The 18,531-nt window shown below is 35.9% G+C and overlaps 1 protein-coding gene and 1 pseudogene across 1 annotated transcript in view; one reads left to right on the forward strand and one right to left on the reverse strand.

The window, feature by feature from the left end:
* Positions 1-18,531, forward strand: part of Pik3c2a (phosphatidylinositol-4-phosphate 3-kinase catalytic subunit type 2 alpha) — a 123,012-nt gene that overhangs the window by 22,101 nt on the left and 82,380 nt on the right. Inside the window, 1 exon segment of the mRNA XM_047516643.1 lies at positions 7,392-8,513. Coding sequence (XP_047372599.1) covers positions 7,458-8,513 — 1,056 coding nt within the window. The 5' untranslated portion in view covers positions 7,392-7,457.
* LOC124958352 (sigma intracellular receptor 2-like) lies at positions 9,161-17,772 on the reverse strand (annotated as a pseudogene).

Below are 18,531 nucleotides of genomic sequence, written 5' to 3' on the forward strand. Positions count from 1 at the left end.
TGATATTTATAAGGAATAAATTGTGTTAATTTAGACATGTGCCAATTTGAGATAACTTAAAAATATGTGTTGGCACTGCCTGTATTGGAGTTCTGAATATACCACTTGCTAGCTACTATAAGTTTAGTTAGATCACATGTTATTTGCTTAAGTTTCTTCTCTTTTTGGTATGGGGAATTGAACCCAGGGGTGCTTAACGACTGAGCCATATTCCCAACCCCCTGACTCTCCTCCCCCACTGAAAATATATTTTATTTAGAGACAGGGTCTAAGTTGCTTTAGACCTTGTTAAGTTGATGAGACTGGCTTCGAACTTATGATCCTCTTGCCTCAGCCTCCCGTCACTGAGATTACAGGCGAGGCCTGGCAAGTTTCTTCATTTGTAAACTAGGGATAGTAATAGTAGTTACTTTATAAAATTTGTGAGACTGTAAGTGGGGATGGAGAATAGAGGTTTTTACTAGATAAAGGGGAGTAAAGAAAGGGGAGGGGGCTTAGGGATAGGAATGGTAGGAGAATTAATCGGACATTATTACCCTATGTGCATATATGATTACATGACCTGTGTAACTCTACATCATGTACAGTCAGACAAATAAGAAGTTATGCTCCATTTATGTATGATGTGTCAAAATGCGTTCTATTATGTATAACTAATTAGGACAAATTAAGTTGCGAGAATTAAATTAGTTAATTTAAGGATTAGGGCAGGGGCTATAACTCAATGGCAGAGTGCTTGCCTAACATTTGTGAGGCACTGTGTTCAATCCTTAGCACCATATAAAAATAAAAAAATAAAGGTATTCTCTCCATGTACAACTACCAAAAAAAATTTTTTTAAAGGAGTTGACTAAAGAAATGTGTAGCATATAGCATCTATGCATTTCTATCTCTACCTAGAGATGTGTCTTTCTTTTTTTTTTTTTTGCAGTACTGGAGATTGAACCCTGGAATGCTCTGCCACCTTTTTATTTTTTATTTGAGACAGGGTCTTGCTAAATTGCCACCTTGCCTCAAACTTGTGATTCTCCTGCCTGAGCGTCCCAAATTGCCAGGATTATAGGCATGTACCACCACGTCAGGCAAGATATGTAGATATTTACTACAATTTTAACAAACATTTTCCATAGTTACTCAGTCTCCATAATTTTATTTTTAGTGGTGGTGGTATATTCCATTCACATAGGTACCATAATTTACTTTGAGGTTCATTGTTATTTTAGAGGAGAAGTATCTATTGTTGAACTCAAGTAATAGTTTCTCCTTTTTCTTAGGTAGCTCTAATCAGAAAGCATTTAGATAGGTAGCAAGACTGATCTGTTTTATTTTTTTTCCCTGAAATTTAAATTTAAGTTGTAAATGAATGTCTGCCACAGAAGCCAAGATCTGTTTTGTGATATGCAAATTATTTCCAGAAGTTTAATTGAATAGTTTAATTGACCTCTTTAAAATAATTTCTTTTTAATTTTAAGAATTTTTTAAGTAGCTACAGCCTTGTGTTTTTCACTGGGTTTTTTATGTTGGGAAAATTTTGGCAGATGATATACAGTCCTCGTTCAAACACTAGTTATCTTTCCCATCTCGAATTAGGGGAACATTAGCATCTAAGCTTTTATTTTGAATTAGCATGTGGGAGATTATTTTTTGCTATATGTTTGCCATCAAATGGAGTTTTATTTAAAAAAATTAATGGAGCATGCCAATGTAGCAGCCCCAGAAAAATAGTTAAAGCACAGAGTTACTTTTGAACAATCTTTTAAGTCATTTTATTGTCATTTAAATATGTATGTGTGGTAACCCCTTAGAAAACTAAAATATGGTAATTCAGCTGCCAACAGCTCTCAGTTACTGGCTATATTTAGCATATATTACCTTTGGCTGTTGGTACAAGAGATGGAGCAAGCAAATAAATTTGGTGATGTGAAAACAACACATTCACAGTTAAAATATATTTCAAACTATTAATTTTATACCTTTGTCAGTAAATGAGTTAACATTCATTTGAAGTGTTCCTCCTTTGTCATTCATTACCAGTTATGGTAAGCATGAGAAGACATAAATAACAAAATTGGCATTATACTTTAAAAACAATTTTTAGCTGTTGATAGAACTTCATTTTATTCATTTATTTATATGTGGTGCTGAGAATTGAACTCAGTGCTTCACACATGCTAGGCAGGTGCTCTACCTCTGAGCCACAATTCCAGCCCTGGCCTTATACTTATAAAAGGTGAATTACAGTTAGGTACCTTCACCTTTTATAAAATGCTATTTTGTTTTAATCCATGATTATATGAAAAATAGGCAGTGTTGGGTTGGGGGTGTGACTCAGGGTAGAGCACTTATTTAACATTTGTGAAGCCCTGGTTCATTCCCGAAAAACTGGGGGAGAAAAAAAGAGAGAGAGGGAAAGAAAAGAATAGGAAAATATGGTGGTCAGTAACATTCCACTCATTGCTCATGTCATGTATTCATACGTTATGCCTTCTGAAATGCTTTCCTCAATACTGTCCAAAAGTTTGCATTCCCTTATGTTAAAACATACATTCAGTAATTTAAGTTTATGCTTCCTTCCTTCCTTCTTTCCTTAGTACTAAGAATCAAACCCTCGGCCACACTATGCTAGGCAAGCACTCTATAACTGAGCTACCTCCCCCACTCTTTTTTATTTTGAGGCAGGATTTTGTTAAGTTGCTCAGGCTGGCCTTGAACTTGAGATCCTCTTCCTACAGTGACCCCATTATCTGGGATTACAGGCATGTGCCACCACATCTGACTTAGTTCCATATTTATTAAGCAAAATGCCTGTGTGTGTGTGTGTGTGTGTATGTGTGTGTGTGAATGTGAATGTATCGTGCCGGGGATTGAACTCAGGGCCTTTAAGCATGTTAGACAAGTGTTCTATGATGGCTGCATTCCAGCCCTTCTTTAAAATTTTATTTAGGTCTTGCTAATTTACTCTGGCTGTCCTCAGATTTGTGATCCTCCTGCCTCAGACTCCTGTGTAGCTGGGATTGCAGGCATACACCACCATGCCTGGCTCAAAATGCTTTTAAATGTGGAGAACTAGGCAAATGAACAAGTAGGTCTTTGCATTTAAGCTTATTTTAGCCTATTGAATAGACATACAAGTTCACAGATTGTGTGTTAATCAGAACTTTCGGAGTTATCATGACAGAAACTCATTTGAAACCATCTTAAGCAAACAAAACAAACTATTGGCTTACACAATGAAAGATTGTCCTAGGGCATGGTTGGATCCAAATGCTCAGTGTAATATTATCCAGAATTCATCTCATTTCATTTTATTTAGCTCTGCTCTCTTCTGGCTTGGATTCATTCTTAGGCATTTCCTCAAGTAGTGACAGAGATGGCCACAACAGTGCCAAATTTACATCCCATCTGTTTAGCAATCTCAAACAAAAAGTTTCTTTCCAGATAGTTTCAGCAGAAGTCCCATGGTTAATACTGATGAGCCAGATTTGGATCCTCCAAAACATTTGAGGATATGGGAATGTCGGGGTTAAAAATGGGCCACTCCTGAGCTGGGGTTGTAACTCAGTGGTAAAGTGCTTGCCTAGCATGTGTAAGGCACTGGCTTCCATCCTTAGCACCAAATAAAAATAAATAAAAAATAAATAAATAAAATAAAGGTATTGTGTCCATCTACAACTAAATGGGATAAAAGGAAGATAAACAATATCTAAAAAAGAAGTTAGAGGTTCTATTACCAGAAGCAAGGATGTCAAGTAGACAAAAATCAACAAAAAGTGTTTTACAGTGTATCTATACCTAGAAAGCAGGAAAGCTTCTGCTTATGTCCCATGCCCCGCTCCCCCCATAGAGCGTGGCCTTATCATATTCATGGCCTCAGTTCCATCCCAAGAACTGCAAAAAAGAGAAAAGTCATAAAAAATTTTTGGTTGAGCTAAACAGATAAATTTCATTAAGAGTACTTTGATAAAACTTCAGAGAAGAGGTTCGTATTTTAATTGGACCCTGAAAGGCAAGTAGAGTTTTTCAAGGCAGAAGGTTTAAAGAAAGGAGTCAGTCATTTGAGAAGTTTTCTAGGTCAATCATTTGAGAAGTTTGGCAGTGAAAGAAGAAAAAATGAAAGCCACTAAAAAAGAGAATGTTAAGATTTCCCTCCCCCTTCCCAATATGGAGGACACTTAAGCATTTTTATGACAGAGGACCAGAAGCAAGTAAAGGACAAATTAACAGTGCAAGAGACAACCACTGATAAAGAAGTATAGTGAGGTTAAGGTTTTAAGTGGAGAAGGTAGCTTTAGAAAGGAAAACTATTCGTTCTAGTGAAGGAAAGTGGTAGTGGTGGCAGCAGTAGCAGAAGTTAAGACATAAACGCACTATTAGTTAAGTGATTTCAGTATTATTAATTAAAATGAATGAGGGCCTGGGTTGTGACTTAGTGCTAAAGCACTTGCCTGAAATGCTTGAGGTTCTGAGTTCTATTCCTAGCACTTCAGAAAAAAAATAAAATAAACCTTTTCTTATTCATTTAGTTTTTATCAGTTACTGCTTTGTAACTAACCATTCCAAAATGCTGGTATGGATTAGCTATCTGGGTGGTTTCCTCTGCTGGACTTGTTTTGGGTCAGTCATGAGGCTGGTGTCATCTGGAGTGTGGATAGATGGTCTAATATGGGGACTTTATCACATGTCTAGTGGTTGTTTCTGGCTGTTGATCAAGCTTCCTTTTCTCTCCTACTTCTCTTTCATTCTCAGTGAGTATTAATTCAGATGGCAATAGTTTCAGTTCAAGAGAGGAAGAACTCAGTAGGGTCTCCTATGACCTAGTTTTGAAACTCCTACAGTGTCATTTTTCCTGCATTTTATTGGTCAAAGCAAGTCACAAGACCTGCTTAGATCAAGAGAGTAGAAAAATAAATGTCTTTACTGGTGGGGCAAAAAAATCATGTTGCAAAGGAATATGTGTTTTTAAGTGGGGTGAATTTGTGCCCATTTTCCCCCACTGAACGTTTTATTGTGAACATTTTCAGTCACAGCAGCTGAGTTGAATGAATTGTAAAGCAAAATACCCACATACTTAACATCTATTAATTTTTTCCTATACTTATCACATATTTGTCCATCTGTCATCCCTCTATCCATCAATTCATATTTTTTATGCACTTCAAAGTAAATTGCACGCATCAGTACTTTGTGCAGAATTAACAAGAGTTCAGTGTTTGTATTTTTTTGTTTGTTTGTTATTGTTGTTTTTGGTACTGGGGATTGAACCCAGGGATGCTTTACCACTGATCTACATCCCCAGCCCTTTTTATTTTTAATTTTGAGACAGGGTTTTGCTAAGTTGCTTAGGGCCTCCTGAGTTGCTGGGATTATAGGAGTGTGCCTCTGTGCCTCGTCTTTTTTTTTTTTTTTTTTCCTCTTGACCTAAATTTACATATAATGAGGCATACAAATTTCAAGTACACATCATGTCCTTGTTTTGCAGTGTGCCGCAGAAGGGAAAAAATTGGAATAGCTTTTCAGCACTTTATGAAGAATTACAAATAGTCCAAGGACATTACAAGGATATTCCTTGAATACCTCTTTCTTTATGCCCTCATCACTAACATTTTGTAGAATACTTTTAGTTGTAAATGGACACAATATGTTTATTTTATTTATTTTTATGTGGTGCCTAGGGTTGAACCCAGTGCCTTACACATGCTAGACAAGTGCTCTACCACTGAGCTACAATCCCAGCCCATCGAGCAACCTTTTTTTTTTTCCTGTTTGTTATTACCTCAGCACCTAGGATTTTCTTTTTATTATATTAATTTGAATTTATTTTATTTTATTTTATTTTTCTGTCTCCTTTCATCAGACTCTTCTTGAATATGTATTATAGAAAAACACTTATATTTGCTAGGAGGAAAAAACATGGGGCATAAACAGGGACTTTCTTGCTTTTTAGGTATCCAGGGTAGATATATTGCAAACTAGATTTGTTAATAATAATAGCATTTATTTAGTGCTTATGCTCAGGGTCAATATAAGCATTTTAGTTGCATTATTTCATTTAATCTATATGATAATGATAACCTCTTTTTTTTTTTTTTTTTTTTTAATCCCAGTACTGGGGGTTGAACCCAGACCTTCACATATGCTAGGCAAGTACTCTACCACCGAGCTCTATCCCCCAGCCCTTTTTATTTTTTATTTTGAGATAGTGCCTCACCAAGTTGCTGAGGCTGTCCTTGAACTTGTTATCCTCCTGTCTCAGCTTCTAAAGTTGCTCCAATTAGAGGTGGGCACCGTGTCCATTCAGTAATTAACTTTTTAATTGACCATATTGCTTAACAGGGTAATCTTTGTGTGAATTGTTTGTTTCAAACAGAAAAGTATAGATTTTTATTAATTGATTTATGAGAAGACTTAAAAATAAACTAATATCTAGTCTTTTCATGAATAAAAATACTTAATGATTATTTATTTATTTATTTCTACCAGGAATTGAACCCAGGGGCTCTTAACCACTGAGCTTCAGCCCAGTTCTTCTTATTTTACATTTCGAAACAGGGTCTCACTAAGTTATTTATGGCCTCACTAAGTTGCTGAGACTGACCTTGAACTTGTGATCCTCCTGCCTCAGTGTCCCTGGTTGCTGGGATTACAAGCATGTACCACTGTGCCTGGCTTAAGGATTTTTAAAGGAGAAATTTTGGTATTATAACTTGGCTTAACTTTAGATAAACAGAATAGAAGTGTGATCAAATCTATATGACAAATTTAGTCCTAATATAACCTTTGAGTAGAATTTTACAGGTTCTTATAGCCTTAACACTTATTATTCTAAGCTATGTTACATTGTACATTTTTAGTAAGCATAGTAATAGTGTAAACTCTTAATCAGTTTTTTTCACATATTTTGATTAAATAATTGTTCCTTATTTTACTGACTAGGTAGGTATCTAATTGGCTTTTGAAATTTTAATAGCAAAAGAATTCACCCATTTTAGACTTGCTATTTGCGTAACAGTAAACCCTATCTGAACTCTTGAAAATATGTGACTAGCACTTGAGTCATTTCATGCCAAGAATTCTGCCAAGAGTGCCACTGGTTAATGGCAATCATTATGACAGCTGAAATGAAAGCTTTTTAAGTTTGTTTATTGTGGCAGCCTTCCTGTTAGATCAGCAAATGGAATAAAGTCATGTGTCTAAACATCTTACCCAATAGTGTATCAGGTATTAAGGATTCTTTCATCCGGATTTCACTCAGTTGTTCATTTTATTTTATTTAATTGGCAGTGTATTTTTGTAAGTGGCTTCATATTTTAAATCATATGGTGGGAGGTTTCAAACAAAATAAAATTTGTGTTTAGAAAATCTAATTGAGTGTTGTTTATTTTTATGTATAGGTCTTGCTATTTTGGAAGCGACAAGAAAAAAGTAGATTAGGAGAAAGTTTGGTCTTTTTAGTGGACATGGCTCAGATATCCAGCAACAATGGATTCAAACAATGTTCTTCACACCTGGAACCAACAAGAACAAAAGATGTGGACAAACAAGAAGCATTACAGATGGAAGCAGAAGCTTTAGCAAAACTGCAAAAGGACAGACAAGTGACAGACAAGCAGAGAGACTTTGAGTTGTCAAACAGTACCAGGCAAAAAGCACAAGTTTTTAATAAACAGGATTATGATCTCATGGTGTTTCCTGAATCAGATTCCCAAAAAAGAGCCGTTGATATTGATGTAGAAAAGCTCACCCAAGCTGAACTTGAAAAACTATTGTTGGATGACAGTTTTGAAACTAGAACACCTGTATTGCCAGTTACTCCTGTTCTGAGCCCTTCATTTTCAACTCAGCTCTATCTTAGACCTACTATTCAGAGAGGACAGTGGCCCCCTGGATTATCTGGGCCTTCCACTTATACTTTACCTTCTATTTATCCTTCAACTTACAGTAAACCGACTGCATTCCAGAATGGCTTCAACCCAAGAATGCCTACTTTTCCATCTTCAGAACCTATATATTTAAGGCTTCCGGGACAGTCTCCATATTTTCCATATCCTTTGACACCTGCCACACCCTTTCATCCACAAGCAACTTTACCAATTTATCGTCCAGTAGTCAGTCCTGACATGGCAAAACTATTTGACAAAATAGCTAGTACATCAGAATTTTTAAAAAATGGGAAAGCAAGGACTGATTTGGAAATAACAAATTCAAAAACGAATCTACAGGTATCTCCAAAGTCTGAGGATATCAGTAAATTTGACTGGTTAGACCTTGATCCTCTAAGGAAGCCAAAAGTGGACAATGTGGAAGTACTAGACCATGAAGAAGAGAGAAATGTTCCAAGTTTGCTAGCAAAGGATCCTTGGGATGCTGTTCTTCTTGAAGAACGCTCACCAGCAAGTTGTCACCTTGAAAGAAAGGTGAATGGAAATTCCCTTTCTGGGGCAACTGTAATAAGAAGCCAATCTTTAAATATTCGAACAACTCAGCTTACAAAAGTCCAGGGCCAAATATTTCAGGTATAGTCTTTTCTTACTAACTTCTCAAATTTAGCAGTGAAACATAGAGTTAATAATTATGTGCATAATTTATTGGCAAAAAAGAAATATTCTGAATTTTGAATTTTGTTTTTATTTGCTTCCAAGGATTCTTTTAATTCTTCAGTTGTGTGGCAAAGAATTAAATGTGAAGAGGCCAGTTGGAAAATTTTTTACTTTTAATATTATCTTTTCTAAGATTATAAATAAAAACCTAATCAGGGATTTGACTGTCAACAAGAGGCACTTAAGATCTTTTTTGTCTCTTTGTTTTCTTATTAATGATTCCTTCTTTCTCCCCTTCTCTCTCTTTCTCTCTCTCACTCTCACTCTCAGTATTGGGAATTGAACCCAGGAACACGCTACCACTAAGCTACATCCCCAGCCCTTTATTTATTTATTTATTTTTTGAGATGATAACCTCAAAATAATGTAAGTGGGTCCTGGGAATGTTTGAATCTCATTCTTACTTTATAAGTCTCATTCTCACTTTAGTGTGAATCATATCACTTCCCTAATTAAATCAGCATCTTACCTACTATTTTGGTTTGGGGAGTCAACAGACATCTAGGGAAGGAAGAATAAATTTTGTACAGTTTGTCTAGTCTTGAGATTGAGATGTCAGTTATTCACACTGGTTTGGGAAGGGCAGCTGCCTCGAACTCGGAGACATTTGGGTTCTGGAAAGTTGCAGCCTTGATATCAAAGAAAAGGAAGCCTTTGATGGTGTAGGGAGTTGAGCATAGGCTCAACCCTCCCATTCATAGAAGACAGACTGTCTCCCTCATTATCCAGACAATCCAGAATGGGCATCCAGGTCATTTTGAAACTATCCTGTTCCTTATATCTCACTTCTGTATGTGTGCATTCCAATTCTATAATGTATGCATTATAGCCACAATAGATTAGCTTAAAGGTAATAGAAATGATTCTAAATGGCTTTAGTTTATTTCATTGTCTATATATTTTAATTTTTAACCTTAAAATGTCATTTACCTACTAAAGAAAACAAATTATCCCAGGTGAACAGAGATTACCATTCCAAATATACTCCAGTTATCTTCCCCTTTTTTTATTATTAAATTTTTAACTGATTCGTGAAAAATAAGCATTGTATATATTTATGGAGTGCCATGTGATGTTTTGATACTGTATACACTGTAATGTTTAAATCAGATTAAACATCTTTATCTCATTTATCACTTATTTCAGGTGAAAACATTGAAAATGCTTTCTTCTTGTTTTTTGAAGTGTACAGTAGATTATTGTTATCTGTGTTCACCCCTATGTGAAATAGAACACCAGACACCTATCTACAACATATACTTCTTCCCTCTTGTTAAGATATAGTTATCATTTTAAACAAATTGAGGTTTCTGGGTAGGCAGGTTTTTTACTGCTCAAAGATCCAGCACTGGGACTCTGATCCAAAAACTTACATGCTTTTTATGTGTTACACATGTTCAAACTGAACTTCCCCTGCCTTTTTTTTCCAATAGTTACTGAGTCAGTAGAAAATTCACAAGAATTCTATAAACCAGATTAATCCTTCCCAATTTTATAGTTAAGGAAACTGAGATGTAAAGAAGTTAAGGAATTATTGTTAATATTTTGGTATTATACTGGTATTGCAGTTAGTTAAATGAGCACTGATATTTTAGAAATATATAGTTTGAAGAACTCACAAAGGTAATGTTACTTGTAGCTTTAATAAATTGAAATGAGATGTTGGTATTTAGGTTGAGTTTATAGATGAAACAAGATTGGTCATGTGTTAATAATTGTTGAAGCAAATGATAGGTACATGGATGTTTATTATATTAATGTGTGTGTTTGAGAATTTCCATTATAACAGGTTAGAAGTTAATAAAAAGGCAACAGAACTATTTGTAAAAAGCAAAGGTCTGGTATTCATGTTGTTTTGGAAGTAGTAAGTTCCTTGTTACAGGAGATATTCAAAGAGTCAACTTCTTCAGAGTCCTGCAGAGTTTTAGGCCTACTCACTTCTGATCCTTGTAGATTCTTGTGGGGGTTGGGAAAGAATGTAGGGAAATATCTATTTTTATTTGTTTTGCTTTTTTGTGGTGCTGGGAATTGAACCCAGGACCTTGTGCATGCAAGGCAAGCACTGTACCAACTGAGCTATATCCCCAGCCCTAAATATCTGGTTTTAAAGATGCTTCTCTGAGTGATTCTGATGCAACCAATCTGCTACTTCCTTGGTCTGGAGTTTGAGACCTCTTGACAAGATGACTTAAGTGTCCTCATGCCTCAGGAACCTATGAAATTGGGAATGTGGAAAGACTAATAATAAAGTATGAAAATAGAGTACCCTGGGAATAGTTTCATTTTAGTCCTAAACGTCTACCAGATTACTAATGCTTTTATTGCAAAACTCAACTTCCTTTCCCTGCTGCCCTCTTGAATTTAGACTAGTCACTTCCAGTTCAACACATATGTTCTCCACCCTTTCCTTTGTTGGTGGCAGGAGTGTGACACCCATGTACATTTCCCTGCATGCATCTTTTCCTGTTCATTTTTAATATTTGTCACAATATCATCCTTATTTGGGTGCCTTCAGAAAGTATTTTACAGGAATAATGAAGGTAGGTAGTTTCTGAAAGATAAGATGTTCCCCAACACTATTGGGTAATCAGGTCACATGGTTGTCACAGAACTGCTAGTTGCTCAAACTCTAGAAATTTATTAACTAGGCTTCTGTGCAGGATTGGTTTTAGCAGGAACATGTTCTTAGATTTTAAAGTATGGGGAAAGGATTGAAGTGGTAAGCAAATGGGTTATGAGAGATGTAGGTCAAAGCCAAGTAGGCAAAAATAACATGACTTGGTCAGCTAATCAGTGTGGTATATCAACAGCTATACTAATAGCACACTATCTGAATTAAAGTAGTTTGGGCTACCTGCCCAGTCTTAAAGGAGTCTCTCTGCTGCATGACTGAAGAGTTATACAGTTGTTAATCATTTCATTACTCTCAGTTCTGTTAAAAACCTATCTAATAATTATATATGAGCACTACATTCTAAGAGAGGTCATCAGTGTGTTTTAATAAGGGAAGACTACAGTATTCAGAATCTAGAAGTTATGCAGACTTTTTGCCTAAAGAAGAGCATATTAATTGAATGAAAGTCACTTTCTGGATCTGAGTTTCTTTTTTTATGAAACAGTTGGTTAGACCAGATGATTTCTGAGGTCCTTTTTGAGTTTAATAATTAAATTTTGGAAAGTTGCCATTTAAAAGAAGAAGCGAATATTTGTTTTGTTCTGTATTTTGGATGTAAGTTTTCAAACCAATTCAGGGAGCAGAATACCTGAAAGTCACTATGTTCTTATAAGACAGAATGAAATACTGGGATACTAAAATTTTCAATATATTAAGTATATTTATTCTACATTAAATAATCTTTTGTGTTGTATATATTCTGGGGGCAGAAGGAGCCTGGTACTAGGGATTGAACCTATGGGCACTCAACCACTGAGCTACATCTCCAACCCTTTTTCATTTTAACAGAGGCTCATTAAGTTGCTGAGGCTGGCCTTGAACTTTTGATCCTCCTGTCTGAGCCTCCAGAGTAGTCAGGATTACAGGCTGTGCCACTGCTCACCTGTCTTGTGCTAGATTTTAATTAAGACAAGTGGTAGCAGGTGCTGAAAGTTAAAATACATTTTATAGTAAAGCTTAAAAATAAAGCAAATTCTATTTGTATTATTTTTCCCTGTGAGTTAAAAATTCAGTGTCCTAAAAAAAGCAGGACAAGGATAATGGAGAAGAAAATTCAAGGAGGCAGGTTTGGTGGTTAAATATCTACAAAGGAACTTATAAACATCCATTTCATAAAGGTTGCTCTCAGGTTATAAACACAAATATTAGAGTCATTCAATCAGATGTTTGGTATATACCTGTTAAATACTACAGAAAGGATGTTTATGTTAAAGAGAAGTTCTAAGCCCTTTTATTAATATTAAGATTTCATTTTGTATATAAGAAGAAAAGTTGGGTTTGATATAGATCAAAAGCGAGAGGTAAAGGAACATTAATAATAGAACTGATTCAGGAAGTCTGTAACAATTCATTGTCACAGAACTATTAATTTTTTACACATTATTTATCCTTTCCACGTACAAACTTTTCCCTGAAGTTCATACTTTTTTTGTCGGGAAGTAATATTACAATGCCTATTTTTTATAATTACTTTATGTACTTAAATGTTCATTTCCTGTCAGAAATATGCTTTGTGGTAAAAATTCAAAAGGGTATTTTTCTTCTCACTCAGCAAGCTTACTTCCTGTTTCCTTTTGTTTTGTTACTAATAATCTAAATACTTTAGTTCACATATTTTGTGACCAACACAAGAAGAAACAATACTTAAAACTGTCTTTTGGTAATTTAAGTTTAAATTAGACTTTTAGTTTAATAGCTATGAATTTAGCTACTTTGATCAGATTTCAAAGATTTTATAATGGATCAAATTATTTTCATAAAAGTGCTTTTGCGGGGCTGGGGAGATAGCTCAGTTGGTAGAGTGCTTGCCTTGTAAGCACAAGGCCCTGGGTTTGATCCCCAGTACCGGGAAAAAAAAAAAAAAAAAAAAGTGCTTTTGCAAAATTCTATGGATTTTGGCTATAAGACGTAACCAACTTTGTTCTAAATAGTAATTGATATACTTAATGTTTACAGTACAGTTTTTGAAAATTTGGTGCTTTGTTCCATCTAATTTCTGAGTAATATGACACAAACCTTAAATCTCTTATAGGCATGAAGCTTTCTTGTATAGTACTCTTGTAACTGCTTTTTTATCACAGAATATATTGGTAAATATTTTGTGAATTATTTTAAAACTTTATGAGTTTCCTTAAATCCCCATACCTACCTCTACCACCTCATCTGTATAGATAATATATTTATATGTGTGTGTATACACACACACACTCTCTCTCTTATGTATTTATTTTAACTGAAGTTATGTTAACTCCTCCACTTCAGATTTCCCTCTTTTTTCTGGTTCGGAGGGAAGAGATTCCTTTCCATTTTTAAAGCCTAATCCTTTTTATTGCATTTGTTCCTGTTTCCCCAAAGTTATTACTCTTTAAAGAGAAATTTGTGCTTAACTGCCTTTCTAATTAGTCTCTTGCTATCCTCTTGACCCCATCGTGTTAGAGAAACTTCTTTCTGGTAAAATGAATACTAATTTCCCATTCAATTACCATCTACTTCCTAGTTATAAATATACTTCCTAGTTTTCCTACTGTCATCTTTGACTCATTTTCTTTTGTCTAGCCTTCCAACATAGGTATTCCCCCAAAAGTTTTGTCTTGGTTATCATTAAAAACAGATAGATTGTTCTCCCATGAAGTACTTAGATTAAAAGCTACTGATCTAGACACTTAGAGTGATATGATTCCTTGGCTCTCTGTGATTGATATGCTGTGGATGGTTAATTTTGTGTGTCAACTTGAGTAGACCTTGGACATTTGACCAGACATTATTCTGGGGATATCTATGAGGGTGTTTCTGGATGAGATTAGTCTTTGAGTTGGTATACTGGGTAGGACAGATTGCCAGTCTAATGTAGGTGAGCTCTATACAATCTCTTGAGGACCCAAAGAGTAATTTAGAACTCTGCCCATCAGACCACTTTCAAGCTGGGGCATAATTTTTTTGTTTGTTTTGTTTCTGCCCTTAGACTCAGAAGTGCACCTTTTGTCTCCTGTGTCTCTAGTTTGCTAACTACTAATCTTAAAACTTGTCAGTTCCATAATGGCATGAGTTAATTCCTTACAGTCTTACAATCAAGCTAAATCTCTCTTAGAGATACCAGTTTTTTGCCTGCCAGGTACTGCCCCACAACATCATAAAGAGACCATCCCTGTTATTGGAACTTAGTCCCAAATCCCATTTGACTGAGATGTCACTGTTGCAGTGTTTCTGATGAATGCTGACAGCATTTAGCAGAGAGAGGAATTTTCCTACCGAAAATTATAGAAACCCCAAATCTGTGTTTCTAGCTCTGGAGTTTCTAGAATATAATGTTGCTGGAATAGAACATTTTTACATTATGACCTACATGAATTTCTAGACACAACACATTTACTAGAAAACTTAATATCTTCCCTTTCAAATGCCTTCATTCTTTGTTCCTTAAATTAGCAATATTTTATTGATTAATTTATATCTCTTTCATTCCTTTGACTCATTTGAGGAAATGTATATTGCAAATATTAATAATTTGCAGACCTCATGTTTTTTTAAAAATTTATTTTATTGTAAACAAATGGGATACATCTTGTTTCTCTGTACATGAAGTAGAGGCATACCACTTGTGTAATCATACATTTTACCTAGGGTAATAGTTTTTGATTCATTCTGTTATTTTTTTCCTTCTCCCCCACCCCTCCCACCCCTCTTTTCCCTCTCTACAGTTCCTCCTTCCTCCATTCTTGCCCCGCTCCCACCCAGACCTCATGTTTTAGTCTGCTTTTTTGCTGCTATGATTAAAAGACCTAACCAGAACAATTGTAGAGGAGGAAAAATTTATTAGGGGCCTCATGGTTTCAAAGGTCGCAGTCCATTCCTCGGGGTTTGAGGTGAGGCAGAATATCATGGTGGACGAGTGTGGCAGAGGGAAGCAGCTCACATGATGATCAGACAGCAAAGAGAGAAAGAGAGTGCACTTGTCAAATAGAAAATATATACTCCAGCTGGGTGTGGTGTTGCTTGCCTGTAATCCCAGAGACTCAGGGGACTGAGGCATAGAATTGTCAGTTCAGAGCCAGCCTGAGCAATTTAGCAAGGCCTGAGCAACTTTGGGAGACCCTGTCTCTAAATGAAATATTTTTTAAAAGGGCTGGAAATGTGATTGGGTGGTTAAGGACCCCTGTGTTCAATCCCTGGTACCAGAAAACAAAACAAATACATAGATACATAATACCCCAAAGGCACACCCTGGGGAACCTACCTCCTCCAGCCACGCTCTTAACTGCCTTCAGTACTACTCAGTTAATTCCATCAGGGGATAGGATTCTTATAACCCAATCATTTCTCCTTTGAACTTTCTTGCATTGTCTTACACAAGAGCTTTTGGGGGACATCTCACATCCACACCATAACACCTCACCTTTAAATATCTTGAGCTGGAAGAGGACAAGATGTGTATATAAATGCAGTACAAAATAGGAAGCCCTGAGTGCCACATAAGAAAATCTGCAGGATTAATGAAGAAAAAAGATGAGTTTATGTTTATGGTTGCTTATGTGGAGTTGGGGGGTGAAGTGTGGGCTTGACTTGAGGAGTAGACATAAAAAATTTTTATTGTTCCAGAAAGAGTGGAGAAAAAAATATCCAAAATCTTGTTAATATTGGGGATGAAATAATTGGCAGTCCAGCTATATTTTACCCTTTGTGGGTAGAACATTTGAGTTAACTTTTCATATTCTTTTATTACCTTGATGAATGACTTGTTGGTTATTATAATGTATTTCTGTCATTGACAATCAAAACTTATAACCTAAAAGGAAGTACCAAATTCATGAAAGGCACTGCAAAAAAATACAATTTTTAAAATTTGTTTTTTTTTAGTTATACCTGACAATAGAATGTATTTTTCATACATACATGGAGTGTAACTTCCCATTCTTATGGTTGTACATGATGGAGTTATACTGGTCATGTATTCATATATGAACATAGGAAAGTTATGCCTGATTCATTCTATTGTCTTTCCCATTCCCATCCACCTTACTTTCCCCCATTCCCTCCCCACTCCCAATCTGTGAATCTCCACTCCTCCCTCCCTCTGCCTATTGTGAGTCAAAATCCACATATCAAAGAGAACATTGACCTTTGATTTGGGGGGGTTGACTTATTTCACTTAACATGATAGCCTCCAGTTCCATCCATTTACTAGCAAATGCCTTAATTTCATTCTTCTTTATGGCTGAATAATATTCCATTGTGTATATGTATATTTTATTTATCCATTCAACTGTTAAAAGGCACCTAGGTTGGTTCCATAGCTTAGCTATTGTGAATTGAACTGAGTATTGATGTGGCCATGTCACTGTGGTATGCTGATTTTAAGTCCTTTGGGTATAAACCAAGGAGTGGAATAACTGGATCAAGTGGTGGGTCCAATCTAAGTTTTCTGAGGAACCTTTGTACTGCTTTCCAGAGTGGTTGCACCAATTTGCAGTCCCACCAGCAATATATGAGTGTACCTTTTCCTCCTTATCCTCGCCAACATTGTTACTTGTATTCTTGATAATTGCCATTCTGACATGAGATGAAATCTCAGTGTAGTTTTAATTTGCATTTCTCTAATTGCTAGTGATGTCAAACATTTCTTCATATATTTTTTGACCAATCGTATTTCTTCTTTGAAGTATCTGTTCAGTTCCTTAGCCCCATGTTGATTGGGTTATTTGTTTTTGTTTTGTTTTGTTTTGTTTTTTGGTGTTAAATTATTTGAGTTCTTTACATATCCTTTATGTGAATTGTGTTTATTGATTTCTGTATGTTGAACCAACCTTGCATCCATGTAAAGCATTAGTCTCCAGAATATATAAAGAACTTAAACCCCCGCCCCCCGCTTTTTTTTTTTTTTTTTTTTTTTTTTTTTTTGCCCAGAGCAGTTTCACTTGGATTGGGTCAGAAAGGCAAGTGCCCTGTGAGTGTCTCTTCACTTGGTCAGTGGTTGTTCCCTCATTTTTCTTTCTTTTCTCCTTATAGTAGGGGTTCTAAAACATGAGAATCAGAAGTATGAGGGGGATGAGAAAGAAGGGGGCATAGATGCCTGTGAGGGTTATTCATTCATGGAAAGTCTCAGGACCTTTTCCTTTGAAGCCACTGACTTTGGAGAAATCCTCAAATAGAAATATGGAGAGAATTGAAATTACAAGTAGTTAGGGTGTGAACTGAGTAAATGATTTCGGGGATGCAGATCCACTTGCAATTTCCTTTGAAGAAGGCATATGTTGCAACAGGAAAGAAAGGCAGCTGAAATAAAAGCTCATAAAACACGAAGGAGTTAAACCACACTAGGGTACTCTGCATCAGAGGGTATTTGAAATCTTTATAATACCAACTCATCAGGTTTCTAAACTCAACCCAGTAGAATTCTCTTGGCAGCACCACCTGCAGGTCCACAGACAGAGTATTGGGGATATAGGAGAGGAAGTAGAGGCCCAGGAGCAAGTCAGGGCTGTACCTGACAATCACAGTCCCCATACTGCAGTCAGGTGGGGAGGAGCTGAGGTTGTCTTTAACTGGACCAACTGACGTGGGAAGATGACAAATTTTTTATTTGAAAAAACAAAACATAAAAAACTAAAAGTACCCCAAGGAAAGTCAGAATCTATCTTTGAAATAAGTAGTATTGGGCCAGGTGCAATAGTGCATGCCTGGAATCCGTAACTCAGAAGGCTAAAGCAGGATAAAAAGTTCAAGGATAGTCTGGGCAACTTACCTAAGACCCTGTCTAAAAAATTTTAAAAATAGCTGGGGATATAGCTCCATGGTAAAATATCTCTTAAGTTTGATCCCCAGTACTGCAAATAAATATATTAATTTAAAAAATTTTTTAAAATGGGGTTGGGGAGGAAGTTCCGTGGTAGAGCACCCTTTTCATCAATCTCCAGTATTGCCCCTCCCCCTTTAAAAATTGACATAAAGTGAGGGTAGATTAAGAGGAAAACATTTCAGACAAAGAGAAAGGTTACTAGACAGGATAAGTTCCATTTGTGTTTTATTGAAACAGGATATTGTTCAAACTAACTGGAACATAGAAATTGGGAAGTTCTAAGAGATAAGATTGGATTAAATTGTTGCAGACTTGGAATATCAGATCAAGAGGATCTTCTAGGAAATACCAAATCCCATTGTTTAATATAGTCTTGTTTGCTACCATTCTTGTTTCTATAAATTTGTGATTGGTCATCCCAGATGCCAGTATAATAAGGAAGTAGCATTAGTTCATACGTAATCTTT

Source organism: Sciurus carolinensis, chromosome 11 (genome assembly GCF_902686445.1).
Source record: "Sciurus carolinensis chromosome 11, mSciCar1.2, whole genome shotgun sequence".
NCBI classification, from domain to species: Eukaryota; Metazoa; Chordata; class Mammalia; order Rodentia; family Sciuridae; genus Sciurus; species Sciurus carolinensis.